Raw genomic sequence first — 14850 nt, forward strand, 5'->3', positions numbered from 1 at the left:
ACAGAATGAGAAAAAGCCAGAGGTAGGGCTGGGACTAGGATGAGGCCAATGAGGTTCTTGAATCACAGCATTGAAAACTAATGTCTCCTTAAATTTTGCACCCTAGGCATCTAGCTTGCCTTACCCTACTCCTGGCCCTGGTTGGGGAAAGTGAGAATTTTAAGAGAAATGCCTTGAAGTGAGAGCCACAAGACACATTCCAAGAGATGAAAGAAGTTTAGCGTGGCTGGAGGAAATTGAGGTTGAGAGAAGGTAAATTGACCAAGGTTCCACAATCCTGAATTCTTTCCTTGTTACCTGCTGGAAGGAAAGAGTGATGAGCTTATCCTTAGCGTTTCTTTAAGTCTCTAAAATACAATTATTTTCAGTCTCAATTTTCAATTCAATCAGTATTTGTTGAGTATGTCCTATATACCTAACATTTTCCTAGGAGCTGTGTGGTGATGAAAAAACCATCAATCAACCAAACAAAAAAATCTGGAAGAACTTACTTCATAACATTCATATATCCATACACCCTTACCATTGTTCCACGGCTAGACAAATCCCCTAAGAGAACCAGTTAAATTATAACCTGAGGCAATGTCCAGTCCTCTGCTAGTGTGATTAGTGAGGAGTTTCATGTCTGTGGAAGTTCTCGGCAGTGGTAGAAGGAGAAGGCTTTATGGAGGAGGTGGGATCTGACTTGAATTCTGTAGAATTGGGTAGTGGAAATTAAGGGAATCGTTCTTGGGGATAGGGACTGTATGGACATCAAACATCCTGGCAGTAGGAATGAATATGCTGTGGAAGGGTCTTGTGTGAAGCAGGTCCTGGCTGTATTGAAAAATAGTGGAGGTAAGCTTGGATTGACATGATTGAAACAGGTTGAAACAGGTTATAGAAGGCCATAAATGTCTAGGTATACAAACATTTTGTTTTCAGAGGTAATTCTGAATGTCAAGATGACACAGACATGCATGCGTACATGCACACAACAAATGCACATGCATTTCCTTTGGCACTTTCCTGCCTTCAAGACAGGAACTTCCCATCCTTCGTTTTCCTTATACTGCTCCGCACCAATAAGACTACTCTTTTTTTATATTGTATGTAAAACTCTTCTTTATAAGCCAGCATGGCTGTTTTCAACATCAATATCCGTAATTTAGGTGGCAGTCATACTTAGAATGGGCAGTGGTGAAAGGTGAACTGGATTTTGCCTCTCTTGACTAGCTTGACTATGGAAGAGAATGGCACTTACCCCAAAGACAACAAATGGCCTGAGAGAGGCGAAGAAGGCTATTGCCATGACAGCAGACTTGCCACCACAGTTAGTGACATCTGTTTGACTAAAATTGATGTCACTTATCTGAGCACCTACATGTACTGTTCATCTTGCCTAATTCAGTAAGCAGCCAAAGCTTCGCCTCTGTAAGAGATACAATGCACATGACGAATATGTTGGGTGGTCGCCTAACTTTCCCCATCCCTAAATAGAGGTCATTTCTGATGTTTCATGACATATTTATCATTTCTTTATTTACCCATTCAACAAATATTTGTCAAGAGCCTTCTGTGTTCCTATCTAAGCACTAGGGTTGTAGTGGTGAACACAGCAGGCAGTGTTCCTGTCCTCGTAGAACAGACATTCTGGTGGGATGGACAGACAGTAAAGAGTAGATCCATGACAACATGCCAGGTAGTGATGGGTAAACTAAACAAACAAACAAACAAACAAAGCCCACCCCCCAAAAAGAAAAACAAAAAACCTGTTGCTGTTAAGCCAATTCCAACACGTAGTAACCCTATAGGACAGAGTAGAACTGTTCCCTAGGGTTTCCAAGGAGCGATTGGTGGATTTGAGCTGCCAACCTTTTGGTTAGCAGCTGACCTCTTAATCACTGTGACACCAGGGCTCCAGTGATGGGTACCACGTAGTAAATTACTGCGAAGAGAGATAGAGCAGGGTAGGAGTGGAGAGTGACAAACTAGGGTAGGTAAGTGTAGGGCTATTTTAGAAAAGCTGGTCAGGAAACCCTTCTCTGAGGAGGAGGCATTTAAGAGCACATCTGAATGACAGGAAGAAGGGAAATGTACAGTGACCTGGGGAAGACCATTCCAATCAGCAGGAACCACGGTTTTCCAAAGATTCTCAGATGGGAAACAGCTCAGTGTGCTTAAATGTTTAAAGAATAGCCAGATGGCCACTGATGATGGAGGCAGAGAGTGGTAACGGTTTGCATAGAAGAGAGAGTGAAGGGGAAGATCAGAAAAGCTTTGCAACCATGGGAAGGAGTTGAGATTTTAATTTGAGAGTGATATAAAACCATTGGAGGGTCCTGAGGGAGGGGTTACCATGACCTTGGTAATGGGCTGTATGTGTAGGGTGTCAGAGTAGAAGTAGGGAGACTTGTTTGTAGGCCATTGTAGGAAACCCAGGTGAGAGACCATGATGGCGTGGCTGGTCCTAGGTGGTCAGATTTTGTATATATTTGAAAGACTTACATGATGGAACTTACTGATAAACTGCAAGTGGAGTATGAAAGAAAGCAAGCAAGAGGTCAAGGATGATTCCTAGCCTTTTAGTAAGAGTAATTAGGTGACTGACTGATGGTGCCATTTCCTGATATGGAGAAAGTGGAAGGGGAAGTTCTTGGGGATTCAAGAATTCATTTATAGACATGTCCTGTTTGAAATGCTTATTAGACATCCGAATAGAGATATGACAAGTTGGGTATATGAGTCTGGAGCTCAGGGAAGAGGCCTGGTTGGAGAGATAAAGTAGGGATATATCAGCTTAATGGGCGGTATTTAAAGTCATATAATGAGTTGCGATGGAGACAGCATTAGAGAAGAGGGCTGAAGACTAGTCCTAGTGCATAGTTTCTTAATCCTACCATCCCATTTAACCTTGTTTTATGGTTATTTGTGAACTTGCCATATCTCACCTACAGTATTTTAAACTTATTAAAGCTTGGGGTTAAATTTCTATTTTTTAATGGGAAGCCAGCTGAACTAACCATTGGGACCCATGAACTGTGAGGGGCTTTGTACAACTATGTCCAGATTTTAGGGTGCCCAGGCCAAAACTTGCATATAAAGATTTTGAAACCTCAACTGAAAATCAAATATATCTTTTAAAAGTTATATGTGTTTTCTTTTTTTTTTCAATGTTGTTAAAGATAAAGATTTCAAAATTCCTTTAGGGCAGACTGTACTTTTATTTTGGGAAAACAGCCAAATTGGCTCTTTAATTATTTATAAATGAGAGGATTTAAGAGAGATTTGTAGATATTTACGTACATTTTCTACTATATCCCCAATGGTAAGGTGCGTTAAAAATCATTTAACAGTTGACATTTGGGTAATGCTTTTCTAGTTTACAAAACAATTTTACACATGATTGTTTCATTTAGTCCTCTCATCCTCTGAGATAAGTGCTAACAGAAATGCTTCGTGTTTATCTAGTGTTTTGTAGTGTGTAAACTGCTTTCATTTATATACATTATCTCATTTAATGCTCATATTCCCATCACTCATCTTCATGTAATTCACACTTTGGCAAAAGCTACAGCTCTGTGCATATGACGCACAGGTTCCCATTTTCAAGTCTGTGCACGTGTAATTTTCTTTGTCTCAAAAGTCCGTTATCTCAACCATTGAATTCTTATTTATCCTTCACAGCACTGTTCATCAAAAAAGTAGGCTTTGTCACCATTCCTTGAGGAGAGTGAGGTTAAGGAGAATTTAGAGACAAGTGGCAGGGGAACATGCTTGAGCAATTTGGTCCTCTGAGGGGGTGGGCCCAGCCATGCATCCCACGTGTCACTTATCGGGTTTGCACCTTGGGCAGTTGGTTTTGGCTGGAGCTTGGTTCGGTAGGCACCTCGTGTGTCCTGCATTAAAGCATCTAAGCTTCAATCTTTTGCGTATTTTGTCTTATCACTGAATGAAAAGAACATTTAACTCTTGGAGAGAAAAAAAAAAAAACTAACCTCATCTTTACAAGTCTTTTGCTTGAAAGAAAATGTAAAGTTCTTTTGGTGTATGCTAGGACATTCAACTTGAGTCTTTTCAGTGTCCATTTTTTTTTTTTTTCAGTTATATCACTGTTGATTGCTCACTTGTTCCACCTTTCCTCCTTCACCCCCAAGCCATCAGTTCTAGAACTTATCCTTCTTGTTTCTGTTAATGGTCCCATCATTCTCCCAGCCACCCAGGATTAAAACCTTGAGTCATGTTAGACAGTGTGTATGTCACCTCCAGTATCTGTCAGCAGCCAAGTCTTGTAGATTCTGAATTGATATCTGTGTTTTCTCCCATCTGCACAAGAATGTAAACATGCTTTCATGTTCCTTGGTACTTCTCGCCCCACCTCAAACAACCCGTATCATACTGATGTAAGCTAGAAATTGAATTCTCAGTTATTGTGGTTATGTCTTCTTTGATCTTAGGTTTTTTTGTTTTTTAAGACAACACATGTTGTACCTTTATTTCGTATATCTCTTGGGGCATCTCCTGAATTTGCTTTTCCTCTTACTTAACAACTTCATCTAAAAATCTTCAATGTGAGCCTTTATGTGGCAAGTATTCTGAGGCCTTGTAAGTCTGAGAATATATATATATTTTTAACATGCCCTTCCATTTAAATGAAGATTTGGCTAGCTTCAAAGTTCTTTTCTTTCAGGTTTAGAAAATATTACTTCACTTTTTCTTTCCTTTAGTGTGTTGTTGAAACATCTGATGTCATTCTGATTCTTAGTGCTTTGTAAGCTATCTGCCCTTTCTCTGTAGAGGCTTTTAGAATGTTCTTGTTGTTTATGTTCTTATACGGTACACTAACACATCTCGATGTTAGTTTTTCTGTAGTCTCTCCTTTGAGCTCATTCAATCTGAGGTCTTCCCTTTTCTTTAATTCTGTGGAACTGGTCTTCCTTGAGTTGAAATGGACTTGATGGCAACGGGTTGGTTTGTCCTTCATTATTTCTACACATATACTTCTTCCTTTTCACTTTTATTTTAACTTATTTCTAGGTTCCCTAATATCTGGATGTTGGCACTTCTATTCATCCTGACTTCTAAACTTTTCTTTTATATACTGTATTTCTTTATCCCTTCTCACTTCCTTCAGGGGGAGTTCCTCAATTTCATCTTCCAAACACTAATTTGTATCTGTATCCATTCTACTGTCCATCTCACTGTTGTACCCTTTGGTTCAACTATTCTAGCTTCAAATCAATATTTCCAGTTGATTCTTGTTATGCTTTCTTGTTCTTGTTTCATATTGATCATATCTCCCCTTATTTTCTTTCATAACATTTTTCATGTTTATGTTAAATTTTTGGTCCCTCTGTTCTAATACTTCTGCTTCCAGTAGACTCTACCAAACAAAGCCTCTCTTCAGAGTTTTACATATCAACCCTGAGCAGCAGTAGCTCTGGGTGGAGACTGTCTCCTTAAGATTGTATTTAGTCAGTCCCACTACTTCCCTCAGTTTCTCACCTGATGAGTGATTCAAGGCTTCTCCACTTCCCTGATTTACTTCTGAGGACACTTGCCCTAGCTGTCTGAGTCTACCAGTCAGGAGCAGGCTCTGTTTGCCCCAGGGCAATTGTGGGGAGAAGAATAGTAGTTTTTTCCCATGGAAGCCTTCTGCTCCATGCCACAGCCACCTGCTCCCCACACAGAGCCAGCTCTCCAGTGGCTGCTCACAGTTGCCTCCTGTCTTGATGTTCTCCTTCTATATTTCCTTCAGGGTTGACCTAGGGCAGCAGTCCTCAAAATGTGGCCCTAGGATCAGCAGCAGCAGTATAAGCTAGGAACTTGTTAGAAATGAAAAGCTTGAGTCTTATCTGCCATGTACTGAATCCGAGACTCTGAGGGGAGGGCCCAGCAATAGGAGTTCCAAGAAGCCTTCTAGGTGATTCTGAAACATGCTTAATTTTGAGAATGATTGATTGACAGGAATGGGTAAATTCCGTACATTCTACCTTTTAATGTCTCCTACATTCATTCTCTTCCTTCCCCTCCTGCAGTTGCTGCTCTGTTTCATTACTTCACTATATACTCTTGCAATAGTTTTCCAGATCCCTTCTTTTGTCTCCATCACATCCCACACAAAAGTTGGCTTACTATTGTTAAAACATGGCTCTTATTCTACTGTTCTATGGAAATCTTCAATCATTCTGACTAAATTAATTATAAATTTCTTACCCTGGAACTCAGGGCTCTTTATAAACTCCTCTCAACCTACGCATTCAAGATCTATGTCTCCATTTCACCCTGTGTGACAGCCAAACCCTCTGTGTTCTGGCTCTTGGCCAAGGCCCCTCCTGCTACACAAAATGGCGATCATCGCATCTTCACAAGATCAAATCCTACCTACCCTTCAAAGCCCATTGTAAATTCTTGCACCTTTGTGAAGCCTACCACTGAATTTAATCTTTCTCCTCTTGGGACCCTCACCACTCTGCCCTTGTCATATTTATCTTTATAGATTTTTGTATACTTCTTGGCTTTGGGGAAGCAGTGACTTTCTTATTCATATTTTTATGCAATTCAGTATCTACCTCATTGCCTTATTCATAATAGGTATTCAGTAATGAATGAATCGAATCATTTCTTGAATAAATAAACTAGTGAATGAATACTTGCCAATAAAGAGTACTGAATAAAAAGTAGGCTAGTATTAGTCTTCTGGTGCTTATAAAAAGGCACATTATTTGCTAATAAATGCTGGTTTATTTTCCAAATATTGTTATTACAATATAAGCCAATTTGTATTAATTTTAGCTGTTATTAGTTAAAATTGATTGAACACCAACCAAGAGCTTAAAATGTTCTCAAGGGTCTCTGAGCACTTGTACATAATTAAAAATATACTTTAATTAAAAAATCTAAAAATGGAAATAAAGACTAATTCTGGAAGAGCAGCTCTCATAGGTTTTTAACTAGCCCATTTAGATTGTGCTTTCTTATGAGTATATAATTTCTCCAAGAGTCCAAATAATGGTTACATTAAAATTCATTGTCATTGAGTTGATTCTGACTCATAACTACCGTATAGGAAAGAGAAGAACTGCCCCACAGGATTGCCAAGGCTGTAATCTTTAAGGAGGAAACCCAGGTGGCATAGTGATTCAATGTTAAGGCTGTTCACCAGAAGGTTGGCAGTTCAAACCCACCAGGCACTCGTTGGAAACTCTATGGGGCAGTTCTACTCTGACCTACAGGGCAGCTATGAGTCAGAATCGACTCAATGGCAATGGATAGTCTTTAAGGAAGGAGCACTGGTGGCACAGTGGTTAAAGTGTTCAGCTGCCAATCAAAATGTCATCAGTGCGAACCCACCAGCTACTCCTTGTGAGAAAGATGTGACAGTCTGATTCTGTAAAGATTACAGCCTTGGAAACCCTCTGGGGGCGGTTCTACTCTCTTCTGTATGTTTGCTGAGTCAGAAGTGACTCCATGGCAGTGGGTTTTTTTTTTTTTTGGTTTAATCTTTACGGAAGCAGACTGCCACATCTTCTGCTGTGGAAAGGCTGGTGGGTCCAAACTGCTGACTCTTCAGTTAGCAGCTGAGCTCTTAACTATTGTGCCACCAGGGCTCCTGATAGTTTTAAGTGAAAAACAAACAAACAAAAAAACCAAACCCGTTGCCTTTAAGTTGATTCCGACTCATAGCAACTCTATAGGACAGAGTAGAATTGCCCCATAGAGCTTCCATGGAGTGCCTGGTGAATTCAAACTGCCAACGTTTTGGTTAGCAGCCACAGCTCTTAACCACTACACCACCAGGGTTTCCATTATAAGTGAAAGATATCCAAAATACTGTATTACTAGTCTTAAAATTTCTAGTTCATTTTTTCATTCTTTATTTGCAGATTATTTACAATGAATGGGCATCTTTTGGACAACTCAAAGGATTTGCAAGACCATCATTTTTATGTTGCAGCAGGACTGGAGCCCTTTAAATATTTTCCTTATTGGAAGTCCTCGAAGGTGCCCAGTGAGGTCCAACAGTAAGCATATCTTATACCTTTCCTTCCTGTATGTTGGTAAAATTTGCCCTTTTTCCCCCTGTACTTCTTCCAAATCTGGTCAGTTTAGCTATTTGTTCTAAAAATTGATGTTCTTATTTTTATATAAGACACAATTTTGGATTTTTAAAATTAGGCATGGAGTAACTTTTTTTTTTTTTTTTAATATATTCACAAAGACAGTAAGATCTTATGTTGAGTACATTATCTTTCCTCTGAGGATACTGGGAGTCTCAGAGATCAAAGAGTCTAAATGTTAAGTTATATCTCACTGTAGTATAGTCTAGGAAAACCAAAGATGGTCAGAACATGAGCATACTGTTTTTTTTTTTTTTTTAGTTTCTATCTAGCAGCTCTCCAAATCCTCCCATCAAAAGTTCCTCAATCCCTGATGTCACGTTTGTAAATATTATTATTATTTTTATACCCTTTCATGATACAGACACTCCATAAGGTAGGCATAGAAGAGAAATTCCTCCATCTGACACGGGGCATTTATGAAAAACCCACTGCTAACATCATTCTCAATGGAGAAAGATGAAGAGCTTCCCCCATCAGATCAGGAACAAGACAAGGATACCCACTCTCACCACTGCTATTCAATATTGTTATTCTTATTTGATCAGTCCTTAAAGCCTAGAGAATGATTTTGTGGGAAGGAGGCTCTAGGGATTTCTGAAAAGCTTTGGAGTTTCAAGTCACATCTTTCTTTCTTTTTTTAAAACCTTTATTATGGAAATATACAAACATGTACAGAAGTAGAGATAATGGTTTAATGAACTAGCTTGAAAATGATTACAATTTACCAATCTTGTTCCATGTATCTCTTTACTAATTTTTTTTTCCGGGGGGGAGCATTTTTTTTTTAAAGCAAACCTCATATCATGTATTTTAGCAGTAATACTTCAATATGTATCTCTAATAGGTAAGGATTTTTTATTTTTGGAAAACGTCATGTTCGTATCTAACATTATTATCTAACACCTAGAACTGCGTTCAAATTGCCCTTATTACCTCTGAATATCATTATACAATCGTCCTAGGGTAATATAACCATAAAATTACAGTAAAGCAAAAAGAACGATTTTATTCGCGCATGTTCCAAGAGGCAAAAATGGGAAACAGACAAACATGCTGCCAGAGCCATGTCTGCCCAAGTCCAAGGAATGTTACAGAATCAGCAAAAGTGAGAAATGGACAATCATGCTACCAGAGCCATGTCTGTCTGAGTCCAAAGAAATGTTACAGAATTATCAGTGTATATTTTTTTTATTAACATTACAAATGGATAAAATCAATGAAAGCTTTACCTTTTCCAAGATTGACTAAAAACTGCTAAATCACCTTGATTCTACATTTTGAATTATTTTTCTTAATAGTCACTGGTATAGTCAGGACGGTTTTCACTGGTCCAGCAAATCTTGCTATTTACTAAACCCTAATAAAAAGAGATGAGTGGAAAATATGTGGGTCTTTTGTGTTCTGTTTCTGTGAAAGTTTCCCTAAAAGATGTTTTCCAAGATTGTCCTAGTTATTCTATTGTCTTTATATCTTAGGGCCCAGTTGATGTGTCCATGTGAGTTCAATTCCAGCTGGGTCACTTTTTTTATACTCAAAACAAGAACAAACTTGTTGCCGTCGAGCTGATTCCAACTCATTGTGAGCCTATAAAACAGAGTAGAACTGCCCCATAGGGTTTCCAAGGAATGGCTGGTGGATTCAAACTGTCAACCTTTTGGTTAGCAGTTGAGTTCTTAACTGCTGTGCTACCAGAGCTCCTTTATACTCAAGGACAGGGAATAATGGCTCCAATTTTAATCTCCTCTAAACCACAATAAGCTTGTTTGAATCAGGATCCAAATGAAGTTCACAGGTTGCATTTCGTGAAGATTAAGATTGAATTTACATGATCTACTGATAGGTCACTGTACTGATAGGTCACTCTGATCATATCCTCTCTATGTGAGGGGCATGTGGTGAAACGTAACTGAAAGGTGGGATCTGGAGGACTCTCTTAAAGATTTTTCTTCCGTTTTATTGAAGCAAACAGAAAAGGAATTCAATATTTGGAATAGTTAGCTTTCACCCATTATATTTCTTGGCTACTTATACGGAAGAGGAGAAGAATGAGATTTATTTTTCAAAAAATTGTTTCTGAGTGTTACCCTTTCTTCCCATTTCTACCACGATGCCCACCACCTCTCTCTTCACTCTGCAGCAATTTATGTGTTGTTTAAACAAAATTAGCCCTCCAGGAGTGACTTCAAGTCGCTTCTCTTCTATTTTGATAAAACAACGGTTATCTGAGATTGCTGTGTATTTTGGGAAAATTTTTTTTTTCAAGTTTGTTGTTGCTGGGCCTTTATGTGAGTTTCTCTGAGGCTCTCCTTTGGAATATTTGTTTTTTTGAGCTCACTTGTGAAGTCCTGAAGAACAAAAAGGGATAGTTTAGGGAGGAAACAATTTTGTCCAAGGAACGTCTAGTATCTTTTCCTCAATTTGAAGGGGAAATGGGAAAACAGATATACTTCTTTTTCTCTCCCTGAATATACCAAATAACTTCATAAGAAACTTCATTGAATGTAGTAAAAATTTTGTTTCTAATCAAAATACTGACTTAATTCTGTAAAGAATGGGAAAAAAAGGAAAAAATTATTTCATTTTCTCTAGTATTTTCAATGAGATTTTTGTCCAGTGACTTGAGGGTTATCAGAAAGTTTTCATACTTGTTTTGACTGAAGTTTGCTTTTGGCAAATGCATTTTTGCAAATGCAACAAGATTGAGTGAGAAATTCTCTTTTAATTGTTTGTATTTACATAGGTCCAAGACATTTGCCTCTGGGGTGAGTTAGTCTGTTCAGTCAAAATTGAGGAAACTGTGTGAATACTTGATTGGTGGTATGTTGTTAAGGACCTTGGCGGCTCAGTGTTTAAAGTGCTCGACTGCTAACTGAAAGATCTGCAGTTTGAACATACCAGCCACTCTGCGGGAGAAAGATGTAACAATCTACTTCCTTAAAATTTACAGCCTTGGAAACCCTATGGGGCAGTTCTACTCTGTCCTATAGGGTTGCTATTAGTCAGAATCAGCTTGATGGCAGTGGGTTTGGTTTTTTGGTTTGGTTTAGTATGTTATTGTTAGGTGCTGTGAAGTTGATTTTCAACTCATAGTGACCGCATGTGACAGCGTAGAACTGGTTAGCATCTGAGCACTTAATCATAATGAAAAGCCAGGAAATCATCCTTAATTATCCTAACTGGCTCTGTGGAAATCCCCAGCTTCAATTATTTCAGTTCATTTTGTAAACCCAAAGACAATGGTGTGTATTGCTGGCTGTTAATTTATCTGAATTACATGGAAGACAGAGAAATTATGGAGTAGAGCTTTTTTTCTCTTTCAAAATTAGAATTATTTTTTATTTCTTGGTATGACATCAATTATTTTTTCTTCTTTCAGAACTATGTATGTCCTTAACTTAGATTTCCCTATATTAAGAAAAATTATGAAAACACTACAAGTTACTGTGAGATTTGACAGAACGATGCCATGTTAATTTAACATCACAAGAGCATTGATTTTTGTCCTTTAATAAGATGAATGAAGTTATGTAGCATCCAGGTTTATAAATTACTGTTATAATCTTTCTGACTTTTTTTTTTTTTTAATTATGTCCTCTTTCCTCCTTTCTCATTTCTTGGTTGAATCAGAGAATTCAAGTAAGTTAATGTTAAAGGGATATTCTAGATGAATTTTGCTCAAGTATCTCATTTTACAGACGAGTACACAGTCTCAGAGATGGGAAGTTATATAGCTAAATAGTTGCATAACCTGTACTAGAGCATAGCTATGATACCACACAAAAGCCAAACCCAGTGCTGTCGATTCTTACTCATAGCAGCCCTATAGGACAGGGTCGAACTGCCCCACTGGGTTTCCAAGGAGTGCCTGGTGGATCTGAACTGCCGAGCCGTTGATTGGCAGCTGAACTCTTAAGGACTGTACCACCAGGGTTTCCATAGCTATGATAGGCTCGTGCTGTTTCTTACACAGTGTTTTGCTTTCTTAATTTGACTTGCTTTCCCTCATCTAAAATGGAGAGTTTTATAGGCTGTCAGTCTCTCTTGGTGACAAAAGCAGTGATTTTATAATAGATCTTAGACATCGCTAACTGGTTCTCTTGTCAGAGTATACCACAGTATATATATTTATGGAAATGAAGGAGTGACTGGAAGGAAGATGAAGACATTTATGGGAGAAATTCTGTCCTGTTATCTGAAAGAATGAAACAGTTGTACTCTGTTTCTTTGGATAGTTAGCTCACTCCACTACTTGCCATACAAAAAACCCGTTGTTGTCAATTTCGTTTCCACACATAACAACCCTACAGGAGAGAGCAGAACTGCCCCCTAGGGTTTCCAAGAAGGAGCTGGTGGATTTGAACTGCCAACCTTTTGGTTAGTAGCTGAGCTCTTAACTGCTGTACCACCTGGGCTCTGCTTGCCATATAAACCCAATTAAATATGAGTAATGTATAAAGTTAACCCTTGCCATCGAGTCGATTCTGACTCACAGTGACCCTATAGGACAAAGTAGAACTGCCCCTTAGGGTTTCCAAGGAGTGCCTAGTGTATTCGAATCGCTGGCCTTTTGGTTAGCAGCTGAGCTTTTAAGCACTGTGCCACCGGGGCTCCAATGTATAAAGTTACTTATATTTAATTACGAGTGCTTATTTGACCTCTTCTGGTGGCCTAGTGGCTAAGAGCTTGGTTGCTAACCAAAAGGTTGGCAGTTCAAATCCACCAGCTGCTCTTTGGAAACCCTATGGGGCAGTTCTACTCTGTCCTATAAGGTAGTTATGAGTTGGAATTGATTGGATGGCAATGGGTTTGGTTTTTGTTTGGAATGTATAAAGCACTCTGGTAAAGTTATGCTTGAGGGATGCCTAATGCTTTTATCTGAAGGTAGAAATGCTTAGTATTGAGCTTTGCATTGCTTTCTCAATGTCATGCACTGAGGCAAATATAGCGCACGATATATTTTCATTTCTATCTTCAGAGAACCCTATTTTACAGTTAAAACTCAAACCACCAAACCCATTGCTGTTGAGTAGATTCCAACCAGCTGACTCTCCTTGAAAAGCCATCCAATGAGATCACAGGACACTGTCCCACCCATCCTTTCTTCTGTTATATTTGCATGTAAAACCTCAGTATTTTCTACTCCAAATACTGGTGGGACAGTAAATTGTCCAAAACAACTTGGTAACTTTTCTCATATTGGATTATCTGGGTACAGAACACCGTTAGCCTGAGGCCCTCAGTAGCCACAGCCAGCGGCTGTGCTTATGTGGGCGTCGATGCTGTACGTTAGCACTGCACCAGGCTCAGTGTGGGGTGAGGAAGGCAGAAGAGATACGAGAGAGCTTGGGAAGCTGGATTTTGAAAATATGAGTTGGTTCCTGCTCTTATGCTTACTGGCTCTGTACTTAGAGGCTATTTTTTCTCCTTTGGTAAACATTAAGATTGTCCCGAGGATAAACTGAGATAACAAATAAGAAGGCAATTTACACATTGTAAAGCAAACCTGAAATGTGCATCATCGATATGCCATTCATTGGTTTAAGTTCAAGGTTGACATTCAAAGGTATACATAGTTGCAAATCTTCAGTGTTTCTCTATTTTAAATGGAAGCTTCGGCATTAGGGTTGAGACTGAGTAGTCAGGCTTGGGGTGCTGTGAGTCAGTGCTGCAGGTAACAGACGGGCCGTCCCTGCAGATTATGCCCTTTGTGGTACCCGATGGCCACGTCGGCGAGCCTTTGGGATGCACTGCGCACTGTGCCCTTCCAAGCCATTTCATTTTTCATCTACCTGAAAGGCAGGATTTCTCTTCTTGACCAGCATGCCAGGCCAGTGCTCAGGGCAGGGTCAGGCTCCCCAGTAACGGCCTGGCCCTGCCCCTCTTCAGGTAGATAGATGTAGTTGCAATGTTCCTTTCATCAGTCTCTGTTGGATAGAATTTTTAAAATAAGCACTGACCACTAGCTCATACCCTGATGGGTTTTCCTGTCTTCTAGGCCTTGCTGAGACGAACAGTTTCTACAGCTGCTCTGTGGGATTGTGCACCCTTGATTGCTTAGCCCTGGCTGGTGTGTTTGAAATATATTTAGTGTAAGAAACTATTTGAGGGCTTACTAGAAACCTTCCTTGTTGCTATTTCTCTGTCAAGGTTTTTAATGGTCATTATCTTGAAGAAAGAAAAAGAGGTGCCATTTTTCATCTCTTTGTGGAGTAGGGCAGACGGTTTTAAGTTGTGCAGCTTATTATCAGAAAATGCCAGGCAGGTTGACCTGCCTTCCCCGCCCCCTGGGTTTTATCACATATACGGAGCACCTTCTGTAGTTAGAAAACTTGAAACACCCCTGTGTGCACAGCGTCTGTGGTTGACCTCATTCCTGGTTTATATGCTTTTAGATTTTCTTTTCTAAGGCAACGAAAGGCTTCCTTTGTTCTGTCTGTGGTTGTACGGCCCTATAGTAGCTTGATAACCTGGCAGATGGTTAGAGGCTTGCCTGCTGGCTCATCGGGCAAGTGTGAACATTTCTTGATTTATTAACTTCTAATAATTGCTAATAGCCCTGATACTATACTTATTGCCGTTGAGTCAATTCTGACTCATAGTGACCCTACAGGTCAGAGTAGAACTGCCCCAAGGAGCTGGTGGATTCGAACAGCTGACCTTTTGGGTAGCAGCTGAGCTCTTAACCACTGCCCTCTGTGGGCTATATATTCAATTTGGAGCTGTTGAATTGACTCGACTAGTTCTCTGT

General features: G+C 39.4%; 1 protein-coding gene across 1 annotated transcript in view; it reads left to right on the plus strand.

The window, feature by feature from the left end:
• Positions 1-14850, plus strand: part of DCDC2C (doublecortin domain containing 2C) — a 74327-nt gene that overhangs the window by 42673 nt on the left and 16804 nt on the right. Inside the window, exon 5 of the mRNA XM_023550405.2 lies at positions 7866-8003. Within this exon, the coding sequence (XP_023406173.1) occupies positions 7866-8003 (138 nt within the window). The remainder of the gene's footprint in view (positions 1-7865; positions 8004-14850) is intronic.

The sequence above is a fragment of the Loxodonta africana genome, chromosome 12, assembly GCF_030014295.1.
Source record: "Loxodonta africana isolate mLoxAfr1 chromosome 12, mLoxAfr1.hap2, whole genome shotgun sequence".
Classification (NCBI taxonomy): Eukaryota; Metazoa; Chordata; class Mammalia; order Proboscidea; family Elephantidae; genus Loxodonta; species Loxodonta africana.